The 17,792-nt window shown below is 39.8% G+C and overlaps 1 protein-coding gene across 7 annotated transcripts; it reads left to right on the top strand.

Moving 5' to 3' along the window:
- The first annotated feature begins 2,841 nt into the window (after positions 1–2,841).
- Positions 2,842–16,143, top strand: LOC123514520 (xyloside xylosyltransferase 1-like). 7 transcript variants are annotated; one of them, XM_045272408.1, is made up of 8 exons: positions 2,842–3,018; positions 3,150–3,257; positions 3,442–3,511; positions 9,218–9,628; positions 10,008–10,160; positions 10,537–10,740; positions 12,219–12,450; positions 12,964–16,143. In XM_045272408.1, exons 4-8 carry the CDS (start codon positions 9,320–9,322, stop codon positions 13,227–13,229), a joined length of 1,164 nt encoding a protein of 387 aa, XP_045128343.1. In that variant the 5' UTR covers positions 2,842–3,018; positions 3,150–3,257; positions 3,442–3,511; positions 9,218–9,319; the 3' UTR covers positions 13,230–16,143. The 7 variants fall into 7 exon arrangements, with proteins under 7 accessions (XP_045128343.1, XP_045128342.1, XP_045128344.1 ...); XM_045272407.1 differs by lacking the exon at positions 3,150–3,257; XM_045272409.1 differs by lacking the exon at positions 3,442–3,511.
- The last annotated feature ends 1,649 nt before the right edge of the window (positions 16,144–17,792 follow it).

Genomic DNA, 17,792 nt, shown 5'->3' with positions numbered 1-17,792 from the left:
CATAAGCCCAGTAACCTTTCTATAATAATTACAGCATTTATTCACTTGTCTATCTATTTTTTTTCTTGCCTCAAGCTAAAGTTCTGTGATCTGCTGAGAATATGTTAACTATTATATTTTATAAAGAGAAACTGTGAGCAGGTCGCAGGCGTTATATAAAGCCTATATTATAAAAGCTTTAATTTGCTCTCTCCCCATGACTATTTTCAAAAGCCATTGAGATTACTAGCCGCGCGTTCTGAAGGGTGTTTCTCCTTTAATAATGTGAAAATCTTGTTACTCTGTCACTTAGGACTATAAAAAAACACCTTTGAAAACTCTTATCACTTCACCTACATAGCGCCTATTGAGAATAATCGAGGTGTGAGCAGAAGTGTTTCAGAATAATGTGGTCCTAAGGAGAGAAAGAGCAAAACAGTGTAAAGAAGCTAGCTAATGCATATACCAAGTTGCTCGGCAACTGGCAACAACTGCACTGTAACTGCGTATCCTAGTACCGGGTGGTGTCAGTCGAGCATACCATCCTTCCTTTATCTCTCTTTCTGTATGCGAGAGTTCTTTTTAAAACGGTTGAGTAATACTAGAAAAGAAGAAAAGAATGTTGTCCGCCTGGTTTCCTCTGTTACGCCGACAAGATTCCGAGAAATACCATGTCCTCATCATTATCAGCTAAATGTCTGTGTTGTTCGTGCACGACCTGAGCCAGCAGAGGGAGTTCAAGGACTTCGTAAAGGTGACCGACACTGACAAGCGGGAAAGAAGACTTGGGATTTTCATGGACTCGTATTTTGGAACGCTCTGCTGGTGTTTTCAAAGGCCACGATGATGATTAGTTAGGCTGCCAAGGGTGTTTATGGGATTGTACAGCGAAATCCTTATTAAACTATCAATAAAATAATTGAATTAAACACTTGAAATTCTATAGTATTTTGAAACGCCCTCTGCCGGCCTCTTTTAAGCTATTTTCAAAGGCCACGGAAATTATTAGTTAGGCTGCCAGAGATTTTTTTTATTTTTTTATTTCTTCTTTTGTGTGTCGGGGGGGGGAGGATAGTGAAGTCCTTATTAAACTATCAAAAGAATCACAAAACAACACTTGAAAACACCAAAATCTTTCGATGGTTTGAGCTCGTTCAGGTAAGCGTATATACCTACGTGGCTCTTTAGTCTTTGCATAATACAAGATTTGCTTTAGAAACACATCACAGGTTCGAGTTGCTCAGTGAGACCGTGGAAGTTTTTAAGTGACTAGATGTTGTTGTATAAAATACTCAAGTTATTGCAGATTTTATACCCGCAGATTTTTTTTTTTTTTTTCCTTTTTTATTTGTCTGTCTTACCAAGACACTTTTCCATCCCGTCTTTGTTGTTAAGGAGGTAAAAAAAAAAAAAAATCGACTGGGGCTAAATCTGATGCTAAAACGAGGGACAAATTCATTTCAATCATCTTGGTAGCTTCCCTCCTTTTCCCATATTAATTTTGTTGATGCTGTTGTTGTTCTTTTATTATCTTTAGAGTGTTCCATTATACTCTTCTATCTCCTCTGCTTCTCCTTCCTCGTCCAACCTTCGCGGTTCTGCTAATGATATCTTATTAACTGCTGAGCGTCTCCTCCTCCTCCTCCTCCTCCTCGTTTTCTCTTCCTCTGTTTTCTCTTCTAGTTAAATTACGTTTCCGCTAATGACACCACGATAGTAAAAGTTAACGCCATTGAAAAACGAGGACAGAAAGCCACCGTGTTATTTTCTAAACGTAGTATAGTCTACTACTAACCGATGCTTCCCAGTGTGATGAGGAAGGTGGTGAATGGTGGATAGTGATAGTAATATGGTTGTTGTGGTGATGGTACTTATTATTATTATTATTTATTTTTTTTTATTACAATGAAGTTTTTACTGCAGAAAGAAAATGGTGTAGAACCATTTAATATACTATCATGTCATCCTTTTTCCTATATAGAGATAAATAGATCTACAGACAGATTTAATAAGATAACTAATTGCGTAGACAGTACTTGTTGTGATGTATTCAGCCAGTCTTGGAGGAATCTAATGAGTTATTTCTTTACTAATGAGTTATTTTTTTACTAACAATCATAGGAGAGGTTTATTTATTTATTTATTTACCTGTTTGTCTCATTACCTACATTTATTAGCGTTTGATCTGCACCTTTGAATTACATGCATTAGTAAGTTATTCACTGCAAGTATGTTGTGTTATATGCAAGAGTTCGGTACTTTGATTGTTTGATAATAAAGATGAGTTTGCAGTGGCTGTATGGATAACAAGGTGTGCGAAATGTTACTTATACCAATCAGGCTTTTAAGACTCTCAACCTCACCAGGACCTTCCTACAGAAAACAAATCAGCTCCACCGCATATAGCCTGAATACATCACCACCGCATACTGCATCTTTGGGGCACTAGAGGCTGTCACACAGCCTGCACGGCCCCAAGAAACCCCTCTGTCGTTGTGCATCATATCATGTATTCAGTGTGAGGTGATTTTGCTGTTCCTCAGTTGTCTATGATCACCACTGTCGAACTGAATTACTATTTAGGCTTAAACAAGTTAGTGGAGGCAGAGAATGAGAAATGTGTGTACGTGTGGTGATTTGCCTGGACCATCACGGAGAGGTTTATATGCGTTGCTTGACACTTGCGATATTGGAAACAATTTAATTACGGTACAATTTAAACTTATGTTGATGTGGGGAAATACCGAGCAATTAAGAAAACACAGATGGCGAGTCTTCTCATTAGTAATTGAGTAGGTGATAGTGAAACCAGTGGTTAGTGAAAATGAACGTGGTGTAGATTGTTAATGATAACGCTGAGTGACAGAATGGTGTTGGATATGACAGAGTGATGGTGAGTGGTGGTGAATGACATGCAGAGTGATGGTGAGTATAAAGTGTAAACAACACAACACGTCATTCAAGTTTGCACGCCTGCCACATCACTTCATCACCTCGTTACCGACCCGCAGCACCACCTCTTGTAATGACATAACCCAGGTGAGTGTGTGAGTGTGATGTGTAGTCCCCCACACCATGCCAAGGTCCCGCCAGGTGACAGGTGACAGTGACAGGTGGCTGGGTGGACCGTGCTTGGAATAATGAACAAAGATTGTGTTTATGTTCCTTAGTGGTGGTGGTGATGGTGTTGTCTTGCCACTACCTCGACAACCGGAGAGGAGTGATGGAGGTTGCTGCATGGTGTTGTGCTGCTATACAAACTAAGGGGATTAAGTCATGTAGGCATTGGTGATGTATTTTTCCTCAGTGTTTTGTTAAACGTGAATGTGTGTGGTGGTGGTGGGTGGCAGAGGGGCTGCCTGGTGGTGGCGGGGATGCTCTGGGGTAAGATGAGGATTTCTGTGTGTTTTTGGTATTCATTCCTTATTTAATATACACTATGTTGTCTTTTCTGGTGTGCAGAAGGTGGTGGTTTGAACATGACCATCTGTCAGTGTGGCTGATGCTTGAAAGCATGCAGTTAGTACTTTTGGTAAGTGTCCAGAATGAATGCTAACTATTTGGTTGACATTTTTTTTCTTACAAGTCTTTATGCGTGCTCAAATAATCAGCCATTACTTTGTCACTTTTGTCACAAGTCACTCTGTTGTCATTTTGCCGTGCCTCCTCCCTTTCTTAAGGAACATAGGATGAACATTAAAAAGAGATACACTGCCCTATTTACAATTTTGGCAAATATAGACCTAAGATATTGCTTCTTACCTCCAGAAGTAAATAGTCGCATTACTGCTGTTTTTTTTTTTATGGCTATCATGCTGTTGATCTTGATGTTACCAGCATTCTTTTAATTAAATCTAACCTAACTAATGATAAATTTCAACCCCTTTTTTTTTTTGTATATAAGAGGGGAAAACTGACCAAGAACAACATATAACAAAAAAATGCCTGCTTAGTTGGCTGTCCCATTGCAGGTCTGAGAGTTAGCCTCCCAAAAATAAGATAAATGTCTTGAAACCTTCCTCTTAAATGAAGTTGTGGTTCTGTTACAGTTTAGTACAATAAACTTTAGATAGTTTTGGCCACCCTTAGGTTGTTGTTCTTACTATTTACAACATTTTCAGTAAGTACACTACCTCCCGCAAATTAATAATAACACTACAATAGGTCTGGGAATGTGCGGTGTTCGGCGAGTTTCTTAAAGTCCAGCAAGCTGCAGCGAGCCTCGGAGCTCCATCACACTTGGAAATGAGCAGTACACTGACTTGCATTTCTTTATAGATGGGGTGTGTGAGTAACTGCTGAATAGGATTCTTATTGTGTCTATAGTTCTTTTGTCCAATGACGTGCTACCACCTCTTAACATGACGAGGTGCGCCAATGAGAATTTGCTATAGGTATTCGTAGGCGGGGCACAGCTGGGCAGACAGGTGCACAAAGACATCTGTGTGCGCAGTTCAGCCATGGCCACTGTTGACATTAGTTGTAAATGTTGCGAATTTGATTACTGGGAAATCATCGCTCCTGCTGTCCCTGTGGAGGACAGTGAACTTAACGACAATCGAGAAGATGTCCTACAGCCAGGACCTTCAACCTTTTGTTAAGGTATTGTGAGGAGGGGTATTGTTAGTAGAGATAGGGCATATTGTGTCAATCTATAAGAGAACCGGTGTGGGGGAAGCAGCCCCAAAGCAAGGATACGGTAGGTTAGGTTTTTGTTAGGGTTAGGTTAGTGTTATAGGGGGGTCTGGGGGGTGGGTGCAGCCCCCCTCCCCCTGGCTAGGATATGTTAGGTTAGGGTTAAGTTAGTGTTATAGGGGGGGTCCGGGGGGGCACAGCCCCCCGGCTAGGATACATTGTTAGGTTAGTGTTATAGGGGGGGAAGGTTATGTTATGTAAAACATCCCTACATTTAGGGATATTTTCCTAGATTTGGACAAATATCCTTAGATTTAAGGAAATATCTTTAGATTTAGGGAAATTCTTCAAATATTTAGGGAAATTTTCTTAGATTTTTCAAAAAGCCATATAACACTCATATATGTCCCCCACCCAAAACCCCTGATTCCCTAAAGACCCCCAAGCTTGTTGGAGGGATTGGGGGTGTGATGGTAGAGATAGGGGATATTGTATTAAACTAAAAATTTACCAAAGTTGTCATAGCAAGTTGGAAATACAGAAGCAGGTAGGGAGTTCCAGAGTTTACCAGAGAAAGATTTGAATAATTGAGAGTACTGGATAACTCTTGTATTAGAGAGTTGGACAGGATAGGGATGAGAGGAAGAAGAAAGCCTTGTGCAGCAAGGCAGCAGGAGGAGGGGAGGCATGCAGTTAGCATAATCAATAGAGCATTTATTATGAAAAATAGCAGGTGAAGATAGAGATACAACTTAAGTGGTAAGAAAGAGGCTGAAGATCATCAGTCAGTCTTATTTATATAGGGTGGAATTTAGAGCTTTTTGTCTCATCAACTCTCCTCCTCTGACTGACTGTCTTCGACCTCTTTCTCACTGCCAAAATGTTGCATCTCTTTCTATCTTTTATCGCTACTTTCATGCTAACTGCTCTACTGATCTTGCTAACTGCATGCCTCCCTTCCTCCTGCGGCCTTGCTGCACAAGGTTTTCTTCTTCCTCTCAGCCGTATTCTGTCCAACTCTCTAATGCAAGAGTTAACCAGTACACTCAATCATTCATAACTTTTTTTGGTAAACTCTGGAACTTCCTGCCTGCTTCTGTATTTCTGTCTTCCTACTACTTTACTTCTTTTAAGAGGGAGGTTTCAAGACATTTCTTCCTTGATTTTGGCTAATTTCTTACTACTTTTTAAGGAAACAAGCACTTCAAGTGCGCCTTTTTTTAAATATTGTGTTGCCCTTGGCTGGCTTCCCTCCTACATAAAAAAAAAAAAAAAAAGGAGAGGAGAGAAGTTGATAAGACGAAATTTTTTTTTTATTCCACCCTATCTAATAAAACTGAGTGGAATCCCTCCCACATACATGCAAAGAGTACTCCATACATGGGCAAGTAAGGCCCTTGTACATAGTTAGCAGTTGGGAGGGTGAGAAAAACTGGTGGAGATGCCTCAGAACATCTGACTTCGTAGGAGCTGTTTTAGCAAGGGATGATGTGAAGTTTTCAGTTTAAATTATAAATAAAGGACAGACTGAGGATATTCAGTGTAGAAGAGTGTGACATTTGAGTGTCATTGAAGAAGAGTGGATAGTTGTCTGTAAGGTTGTGTCCAGTTGACTAATGAAGAAATTGAGTTTTTTGTGGCATTGAACACTACTGAGTTTTCTCTGCCCCAATCAGAAATCTTAGAAAGATCAGAAGTCAGGCATTATCTGGTGTTCCTGCAGGAACTGTTAACTTCCTTAAAGATTGGATGTCTGAGTATGTGGAAAAGTGTAGGACAGTATCATTGGTGTAAGAGTGGATAGGACAAGAAGTTTGGTTTAGAAGATCATTGATAAATAATGATAAGAGAGTGGATGACAGGATAGAACCCTGAGAATCACCACTTAGTAGGTTTAGGAGAAGAACATTGGCCACCTACCACAGCAGCAATAGAGTAAATGGTCAGAGAGGAAACTTGAAATGAAGTTGAAGAGAGAAAGATAGAAATAATCATGGGAGGGTAGTTTTGAGAACAAAGCTTTGTGCCAACTTTATCAAAAGCTTTTGACATGTCTAACACAGTAGCAAATGTTTCACTGAAATTTCTAAAAGAGGATGACCAAGACTTGGTAAGGAAATCCAGAAGATCCAATAGAGCACCCCTGACAGAAGCCACGCTGGCAATCAGATAGAAGATTATGAAATGACATGTTTAAGAATCTTCCTATTGAGAATATATTCAGACTTTAGACAAGCAAGAGATTAAAGCTATAGGGCAGTAGTTTAAGGGATTAGAATGGTCACCCTTTTTAGGAAGAGGCTGAATATAGGCAAACTTCCAACAAGAAGGAAAGGTAAAAGTCAATAGACATAGTTGAAAGAGTTGGCCAGGCAAGGTGCAAGCACAGAAGCACAGTTTATGAGAACAATAGGCGGGACCCCATCAGGTTCATAAGCCTTTGAGGGCTTAGGCCAGTGTGGGCATGGAAAACATCATTGCGAAGAATTTTAATTAAAGGCATGAAATAGTCATAGGGAGGAGGAGATGGAGGGACAAGCCCAGAATCATCCAAGGTAGAGTTATGAGCAAACGTTTGAGAGAAGAGTTCAGCTTTGGAGACAGATGAGATGATAGTGGTGTCATCAGGATGAAATAAAGGAGGGAAAGATGAAGAAGTAAAGTTATGGGAGATGTTTTTGGCCAGATGCCAGAAGTCTCAAGAGAAATTTAGTTTAGAGAGATTTTTTATTTTCTAATAATCAAGGAGTGTTTGGCAAGTTGAAGAATAGACTTGGCATGATTCCAGCAGAATTATAAAGTGGATGAGATTTGGGTGATGGAAGGTTGAAGTACCTTTTGTGGGCAACCCCTCTATCATGTATAGCATGAAAAAAGGCTGTGTTAAACCAAAGTTTGGAAGGTTTAGATTGAGGAAAAGAATGAGGAATGTACGCTGCCATGCCAGACACTATCACCTCTGTTATGTGTTCAACACACAGAGATGGGTATCTGACATGGAAACAGTAATCATTGCAGGGAAAATCAGCATAATACCTCCTTAGGACCCCTCAACTAGCAGAGGTAAAACACCAGAGGGGATCCTGAGAAGGAATTGGAGAAATAAACATACAGATATTAGATTGTGATCAGAGGAGCCCAACGTAAAAGCTAGGGAAACAGCATTAGCAGAAGCATTTGAGGTAAGGAAAAAGTCAAGAATGTTGAGTGTATCTTCAAGACGGTCAGGAATACAAGTAGGGTGTTGCACCAGTTGTTCTAGGTCATGGAGGATAGCAAAGTTGAAGGCTAGTTCACCAGGATGGCCAGCGAAGGGAGAGGAAAGCCAAAGCTGGTGGTGAACATTGAAATCTCCAAGGATAGAGATCTCCATGAAAGGATAGAGGGATAGAATGTGGTTCACTTTGGAAGTTAAATAGTCAAAGAATTTCTTATAGTCAGAGGAGTTAGAGTAGAGATAGACAGGACAGACATTTAAGGTCGATATCAAGAGACCATTCTGACCTGGTCCCCTCCCCAGAAGGGGACTCTGAGTCTGGTTTTTGAGTTGCCATTTGTTAATTTGAAGTGGTGTGTGTGTGTGTGTGTGTGTGTGTGTGTGTGTGTGTGTGTGTGTGTGTGTGTGTGTTTCACTGTTTGTTTGATCTGCTGCAGTCTCTGACGAGACAGCCAGACGTTACCCTACGGAACGAGCTCAGAGCTCATTATTTCCGATCTTCGGATAGGCCTGAGACCAGGCACACACCACACACCGGGACAACAAGGTCACAACTCCTCGACTTACATCCTGTACCTACTCACTGTTAGGTGAACAGGGGCTACACGTGAAAGGAGACACACCCAAATATCTCCACCCGGCCGGGGAATCGAACCCCAGTCCTCTGGCTTGTGAAGCCAGCGCTCTAACCACTGAGCTACCGGACGTGTATGTGTGTGTGTGCGTGCGTGCGTGCGTGCATGTATGTATGTATGTATGTGCGTTCCACTTCAGGGAAGTCATAACTAGCTTTAATTGTAAGTTCACAGCACCCCCTGAACTGGTCCAGATAAGAACTAAATTGTTATTAGACCTTGCTGGGAGTAAATTATAATTTCAGCAGGTGTGTACTACCTCCTCCTCCTCCTCTGCCTCCAACCTAACTAAATTAGACTGGTTAATATGAAACCACTGAAAGTAAGCCAATTAATTTTGAAAAATCATCTAATTTATATCCTTTAAGTGAGTGTTGTTACAATGAATTATCATGATAATGATATCAGACATTTATCCCTTTATTTTTGGCAAACTCTCTCAGACCTGTAAGGGGACTGGCAACAAAGTGGACCTCTTTTTTTTGCTCTTAGCTGGCTTTCCCCTCTTACATGAAAATATTTAAGCTATCTGATAATTATTCTTATTGCATTATCAATTCATTGGTATTGGTGATATTTTTTTTATTCCAAATTATCAATAATTGATAATTTTAGTTTTTGCGACATAAGCATGTTGAATCTTTTAAGTTTCAAAATCAAATGTAGTTATTTTACTAAAAATACTGTTACTGTCACTTTGTTCCCACTGCAACATTCACTAAGTGATTAACATTATCATTCTTCATTACAGTGAATCATTGAAGGAGAGGCACAGGACAGTTCAGGCTGCTGCCTCTTTTCTGCCTGCCTGTCTGCCTGCTTGCCTATCAAGCCTTCCTCACTTTTCTGGATCATGTTTCGCCGACTACGGAATCTTGGACATGCATTTCTGCTTCTCACCTTTGCTGCTGCCATCATATTCCTTTGTGGATGGAGAGATGCCCAACCAGCTCCCCTGCAGGGCCCATCATCTACTGTGGTTCAAGAAGGCCTTGTAATGATTCAGGAAAAGGACCTTGCAGTTAACATGCCTCCATTCCCTGTATTCAATCAGCAGCAGGAAGCTGTGCCTTTAGATGCTAGGGAAAATGACCTTCTATACCGACCACCACTGGATGTAGCATTCATCTTCACACATGCACGGGACAACTGGCCACTGCAGGTAAGGTATCTTGTCTTTCCTTCTTAGCAACATAAGAACATCTAGAATTGCCAGACTCATAGCCTTGACTTCTTAATGAATGATGGAAAATTAGAAATTATCCCAGATTTGGAAAACTGGCTTGGTAAAAAAGAAAAGAAAAGAAAAACAACTTTGAACAGTCATATCTTATGCTGTTTGTTTGTCTGGAAACTTGTTGACTGTATTTGATATGTGTGTTAGCATTTTGCCACAGCTTCACGCATGAATAAAAGAAAGTCAAGATGTATTTTTTGCTACAGGGCTGCTTTAAGAGGCATCAGATGATAAACAATTTTGCCAAGTCCTTCATTACAACATATGATTATTATTGGTGTCCTAATGTCTTCCTCACTCTCAGAATCAACTGAGGGTGGCTGCGGGGTCCCTGCTGGCACACTCATCAGCACCGCTCCGCCTTCACCTCATCACAGATGAGGACGGCTTCCACACGGCCACCAAGATCATCAACGAGGTACAAGCCACCAACCAGCTTGATTCCAGACACATCAAGGTTAGTATAGCTTTCACTATGTTATTCATCTATGCATTCAGGATCACCTTCCTATACAAAAAGTTTTTGCATTCATTTTATTTTAAACATATTATTCTTCCCTTTTTTACAGTTTTGTATTGTATTGTGTGGGAATATAATGTACTGACCTGTGTTTAATTCTTTGAGTGTTGCGTATATGCCTTCAACACAATCTTGTTATTTGGTTTTGATTTCTAAAGTAAATGGTACATATAGTATTTATTGTATACTTGTTATTAACTTAGTATGTTTTTTTTTTATTTTTTTATTTTTTTATTTTTTTTTTATTTTTTTTTTTTATTTTCTCCTAGCACTACCCACTCCATAATAAAAGACATAAGGTGATTAGTAGTAGCTTCTTGTTCCTCTCTGCCAGCTGGTGTATGTGTCGGCTGATGATTTCATCCCAGAGATTGAGTCATCAGTCACAGTCCTGCAAGAGTTTTTCACACGTCGAGCCAATTCCTACTATCGTGATGCTCTCTTCTTCTTCTCCCTCCACCTTCATCAACTTCTGCCTGGCTTGGAGCGTGTCATTCTGATGGACATTGACATCAAGGTCAGCTGAAAGATACATCAATGTGCTTTTGTTTACAACTAGTGCAAGGAAATCTGAGAAATAGATGTGAATCTTGCTGTTGTATTTAAAAAGAGGTTTTTTGGATCCTAAGGAGACTAAAGACAAGCAGACAGACTTGAATAAAGTTCCTGTGGATATCTAAAAGAAATATTCAAGTACAGTGGTACTTCAACATACAAATTTAATTCGTTCCGTGACGATCATTGTATATAAGAAAAATTTGTATATCAAATCAATTTTTCCCATAGAAATTAATGGAAATAGAATTAATTCGTTCTTGTGATATGAATTTAAGCCCTCCCCCCAAAATGAACATGCTTTAAATACCAACCAAATATAGATTTAATATAAGATAAATACAATGTTTATTGTATGCATGATATAAATTAACTATATTGCCCGAAAAAACAACTTAACCCGCAAAACTCAGGACACATCGATGGACGTTCATCACGCAAGACTCGGGGCACGTCGATAGATGTTTAGGCTTTTTACGGCTATATTTTGGCTATTTCCTTCCTGTTGTCTTTGTTTGTGAGCTGGCAACACTCATCAGGAGTAAACATTATGCTCTACATCAATGTGTCACCAACGATGGATGGTGGGAGCGACAGTGATTTCACTGTGTCTGATTCCGCCACCTCTCCCGCGCGCCTTACTTCTATACCTCGGATCTCTCGCCATGTTACGGGGAGACAACTTTTGAATGAGAGTGGTATCAGAACATGCGACAGATGAGAGAGAGAGGATACAAGGGGCCCGTTTTCTATCGCTCTAGCCAAGGACGCTGAACCCGATCGGATGCAAGGCCACGTAAACCGATGATACTACCTCATTCAACCTGTGATATTTTGGTAACCATGACATCTAGAGACCTGGTTTTTTTGCATTGCAAAGAGGAAGAGTTGCTTGTGGGCAGAACACCATTTGTACTCACTTGTTTATTGAATTTCTAAGTGTAATCAGTATGTGAATACAGGCTATTTTGTGTGTTTCTCGCCAGACTTTTACTTTTGGGACTCGTGATCACAAAACTTAAGAAAAAAAATACACACTGCCAAGGAGCACAGACATACATGCACAAAGGATGAACAACGATATACAACGCGGGCTGAATGTTTGAGTGGACGCGGGTAGCCGAGCGATCGCTGCGCCACCTACCGATGGTTATTCATATCTTAAAAATATCTTTGTATTTCAAGACGTAAATTATATGAAATTTTTCGTCGTATATGAAAAAAAATTGTATGTTGGGGTGATCGTATCTTGAGGTATTACTGTATAAGAAAGTTTTGATGGAGTATAAGGTAACAGTCCATCTTTCACTCAATTCCATGCCTCCACTACAATCTCCTGCCATAGTATTAGCAGTGGATTTTTTTTGGTCATAGATGGTGCCATTTACATGAAAATAGAAAATCCTGTACTTCATCATATTCAACTTATATCCTCCTCAGGTGAAGGGTGATGTAGCAGAGCTTCACTCCCACTTTGAGAGATTCACACCAAGCAACGTGATGGGCATGACACAAGAGCAGTCTCCAGTGTACCGCCACCTGCTCTCAGTGTACCGCCGTACTCACCCCAACACCACCCTTGGCAGTCCCCCATCTGAGGGTGGCTTTACCGGCTTCAACAGTGGTGTGGTGCTCATTGACATCAATAAGCTGAGGGAATCACAAATAATAAGTGAGTCCTTGTAATTATAATAATTCTTTATTAAGTGTGGAAGCCAAATTTACAATAGTGCATGAATACATGTCTTGGATCCTTGGATAGGGACAGATGGTGACTTTTCTGCTGTGCCTCCATATTTAGAGGGCACTCATAGAGGGAGTAAGGGTTCAGAAAAATAAATATTTAGAATGATAATTGTAATGCCTGTGTGTCATTTATTTCTTTGTTTATTGAGTGAGTGTATGGCTTATCTTGATTATCTACCCACCTTTGTCAGTGATGTTGAACTGTATTATCATTCATTATCATAACATTACTTTTGCATTGTATTAGTGTGAAAAATATGAATAAGTTATGTCATAACTTGAGGATCTTTTAGGTTTCTGGAGTTTAGAATTCTGAGTAAACTGTGATATAATTTCAGTATAACATTTTCTTGGAAGTGTACTCATTAGTGAAGGCATCTGTAGAATAACTGGCTCTCAAGTATTCTTCCTCTTCCTTTGTTCCATCGTGGTCGTACAGAGAGCTATCAGAAGAGACCCAAGCTGGTGGAACGAACACAGCACTACAGTTTCCAGGGCCACTTGGGAGACCAGGATCTCTACACTCTGATTGCCCTTGACCACCCGGAACTCTTCTACTCCCTCCCCTGTGGCTGGAACCGGCAGTTGTGTGACTGGTGGCGGGGACACGGCTACCAGGCTGTGTTCGACTTGTACTTCAACTGTCCAGAAGAGCTCAAGATAATCCACGGCAACTGCAAGACCCCAATTCCTGACAATTTGTGAGGTCAGGTGGTGGTGGTGATGGTGGTGGTAGGGCTGGGATACGTATGGAAGTTGGGATAACTCCTCCACAGGTATGACGTGTGGTGTTTGGGTAGTAGGATTACTTACAGGAGTTTATTATTGCAGGACACAGGAAAGGGTTGTGTGGATTCCATAATCATGAATGTGGGATCAGCCTTAGGGATGTGATGTAAGATTGCTGTACAGGCTTCATCATCATCATCATCATAATTTTTGTCATTGTCTTCATTACCATCATCATATTATCATCATCTTAATTTTAAAAGGCTCATTGTGCCTGGCCTGTCCACTCACTGATGGCTCTTCAGTTTTATGATCTCCAGCAGCCTCTCTGCACAAGAATGGCCCTGAAGTGCTTATGAACCTTGTCATCCAAAATTTTGGGAGGTCTACCTTTAAGAAATACTATTTATATTTATGTCTAATTACTTTCTTGTGCTTGCTCTTCTTTATTCTCTCAACATGCCCTGACCATTCCACTTTAGTTCATATCTATCCTCAATATAGCATTTGTGATCTGTGGTCTGTTTTGTAGTGGTGCACCATGCATGAAACCTGTGAGTATCGTTCCTCACTGACCATATTTCACTACCAAAGACATTATATTCTGAGTACAGTCCTCACACTGATTGAAGAGAGAGTCCCTGTAAGGGATGTGATTTGCAGAACTTCTTGCATGCCTCTACACAAACACGTGCATCACCTATACACGGATCAGATATCCCAAGTGAAAATATTTCTATACAATGAATGACTTTTAACTCGGGGCAATCCGTTAGAGTTTGTCTATCTCTTCCACCTGCATTTTACTACACAGTTTTTGTTTCACTTGTGTCTTGTGCACCCACATCTCGTTTACATTTCTTGCAGACTAACCATAGCCATTACAATGCAGTAACAATGTCACTACCTTCATGTAAGATCTTCATTTATATTTAATTTTTTATGCACCACTAAAATGTGCATTGCCAATTATCATCTTTTCCTTGTTATACCTCAAACACTTCTCTTACATACAAGATCACATTTTCATTTTTCATTTTGTAATCATAATGAAAACATGATTTCTTCCTTCTTTATCATCAGCTTACTTTCTGAGACTCGGTCTTTGCAGTGAGAATTTAAAAGTATCTTCTACCTCAGTCTTGTATGCTCTGAGTTGAAATGTATTTTCTAGCTCTGTACATTAGCTTCCAAATATTCTGTTGTGCTTCCATATAGATATTTTGTCTCACGTCCGATCCCATCTTCTATCCCTTTTTCTCTAATCATAGCATCAAATTAATTACTCCAATACTAAGTCATTGTCTGTATCATTACATGTCATTTAAATACATATAATATTTCACACATAGTAGTACTGCCTTATTCACAGTCTGACCAGTGACAAAAGTGATGAGTCAGGCTGCCCTCCCTGACAGCTAGGTAATTAAGGTAACTCATTCTTTCCATGAATAATGCTCTATAGCAGTCTCTGGCACCCCTCCCCTCCCTGCTCTCTCTCTCTCTCTCTCTCTCTCTCTCTCTCTCTCTCTCTCTCTCTCTCTCTCTCTCTCTCTCTCTCTCTCTCTCTCTCTCTCTCTCTCTCTCTCTCTCTCTCTCTCTCTCTCTCTCTCTCTCTCTCTCTCTCTCTCTCTCTCTCTCTCTCTCTCTGTGTGTGTGTGCTCTTAAGTAGCATGGCTCCAGCATACACATGGCTATTAAATTCATACTTAGAAATTAAAGTTCCTCTTTTCTCAAAACTTTCAACCCTTCATGTGATAATCTCAAAAGCAGGTCTTTTGACTCGTGTAAGGTTGTGGAAGAACAAATATTCTCATGCCAGTGTTATCTTGCTCTCATCTATGTAGAGCCATCAAGAAAATCATGATTGTCATTCATCTTCATCACATTTACAACTTCATTTACCCATTTCACAGCCACCAATACCCCAACACCATCCAGATCCTTATCATTGCCAGACAACATTTTGCCCCACAATATCACAAGGGACCAAATATATCATATTGAGTAAAAGTTAGTAGGAAAGTATTAATAGTGGAAGAGGGACATCAGAGGAATGATATTTTTCTTGTTAGGAAGAAGCCATTGGCAGCTGAGTGATCCTAGTATATGATTTTGTCCTACCACTCTATGCTTCATATATGTATATATATATATATATATATATATATATATATATATATATATATATATATATATATATATATATATATATATATATATATATATATATATATATATATATATTTATATAGCATAAGGAATATTCTTACTCAAGACAGCATCAAAATAGAGTTCAGCTTCTACTCAATTTCTTTCTCAGTTTTACTTTAATCATCTAGTTATATATGGTAGAAATGCAAGCAGGAGTCTCATAGATGCTTCTTTATGTAGAAGTCAGTCTGTTTTGTTTTCATAACACTGGAAGAGATAGGTGTGCTTTTATTGATATTGAAACAGAGGGTTGTGGTGGTAGTGGTGGTGATGCTCAAGCACTAGAGGGCAAAGTCATGGGGAAGAGAGGGGTGAGTCAGACAGTAACAGAGTGTGGTGGTATTCAAGAGCTGGAGATGGCACTTGAAACTTGTCATTCTCTCATTTTTTCTGACAAAGCATAGTTTTGCTACATTGGTAGTTTTAATCTTTCTTGAATGTGGTAACTATTTTCCTAGCTTGTAAAGGTTAGGAGTGGCAGTAGGAATGTGATATCAAAAGAACCAAAAAGGGTAATGTGTATTAAAGTGTTTAAGGAAAATAAGGTGGTAAATCCATCTCCAGCATGAATATATGATGTGATGTTTGGATTTAAGCTGAGGGGAGTGAAGAGAGAAAGAACTTAACCAAGGTAACAAATTCTCTCTCTCTCTCTCTCTCTCTCTCTCTCTCTCTCTCTCTCTCTCTCTCTCTCTCTCTCTCTCTCTCTCTCTCTCTCTCTCTCTCTCTCTCTGACATATTGGTGAATATTGTTATTATTTATTAGAATATGGTAGTTGTCAGTTATGAAGTTTATTTCAGTATTTGCTTGAAGTTTATTTCAGTATTTGCTTGATTAGTCAAAACTTATTTGTGTGTGTGTGTGTGTGTGTGTGTGTGTGTGTGTGTGTGTGTGTGTGTATTCACCTAGTTCACCTAGTTGTAATTTTACAGGGCCTGGGTATCATACTCGTGTGGCCCCGTCTCCATATCTACACACATCCAACTTTCCTTTAAAACTATGCACACTCCTCGCTGACACCACCTCCTCACTCAAACCATTCCACACCTCCACACATCTTTGTGGGAAACTATATTTCTTCACATCCTTCAAGCATATTCCTTGGCTATCTTTTTACTATGCGATCTTGTAGTTCTATTTAAGTTTTCCTCTCTCAACATCATTTGCTCATTATCCACTTCATCCAGTCCATTCAACAGTTTATAAACCTGTATTAAATCTCCTCTTTCTCTTCTTTGTTCCAAGGTAAGCAAATTCATTTCTTTTAATCTCTCCTCATAGGTCATTTCTGCCAATTCCGGAACCATTTTTGTTGCCATTCTCTGCAATCTCTCCAACTTCCTTATATGCTTCTTTTTATAAGGGGACCAAACCACTCCAGCATATTCCAATCTTGGTCTAATTACCGTACTAATTAATTTCTTCATCATATCTTTATCCATATAATGGAAGGCTAATCCAATATTTTTATCAAATTATACGTTTCTCCAAACATCTTATCAATATGAGCCTCAAACTGCCCATGGTCTTGTATTATCACTCCCAAATCCTTTTCCTTTTCCACCTTTTTCAACACTACTTCTTCACCCATCTTATATGACCCTCTTGGCCGTCTTCCACTCTTCCCCATCTCCATCACATGACTTTTGCTCAGATTAAATTCCATTTGCCACCTCTTGCTCCACTCCCAAATCTTATCCAGGTCTGCCTGTAAAATTTCACAATCTTCTTCACTCTTCACACACCTACACAACTTCGCATCATCCGCAAACAAATTAATATAACTGTTTACTCCCTCTGGCATGTCATTAATATATACAAGGAAAAGTATTGGTGCCAGCACTGAGCCTTGTGGGACTCCACTCTCCACCACCAACCAGTCCGACTTTGCATCCCTTATTACCGTTCTCATCTCCCTCCATCTCAAGTAGTTTTCCATCCACTTTAACACTTTTCCTTTCAGTCCTCCATAAATCTCTAATTTCCATAACAGTCTCATGTGAGGTACCTTGTCAAAAGCTTTCTTTAAATCCAAATATACACAGTCCATCCATCCTCTCTCTCTTGTATTTTGTCAACCACTCTTGAATAAAAGCTCAGTAGATTTGTTACACATGACCTCCCTTTCCTGAAGCCAAATTGATGATCCGATAATAACTTATGATCCTCCAGGAACCGTATCCAATATTTCTTTATCACCCTCTCACAAATCTTACCGACCACACTTGTTAGAGACACAGGTCTATAGTTAAGAGGCTCTTCCTTACTGCCTCCCTTATAAATGGGCACCACTTCAGCTCTCTTCCACTCTACTGGTACTTCCC

Source organism: Portunus trituberculatus, chromosome 38 (assembly GCF_017591435.1).
Source record: "Portunus trituberculatus isolate SZX2019 chromosome 38, ASM1759143v1, whole genome shotgun sequence".
Classification (NCBI taxonomy): domain Eukaryota; kingdom Metazoa; phylum Arthropoda; class Malacostraca; order Decapoda; family Portunidae; genus Portunus; species Portunus trituberculatus.
This window is presented reverse-complemented; position numbering and strand designations above follow the sequence as displayed.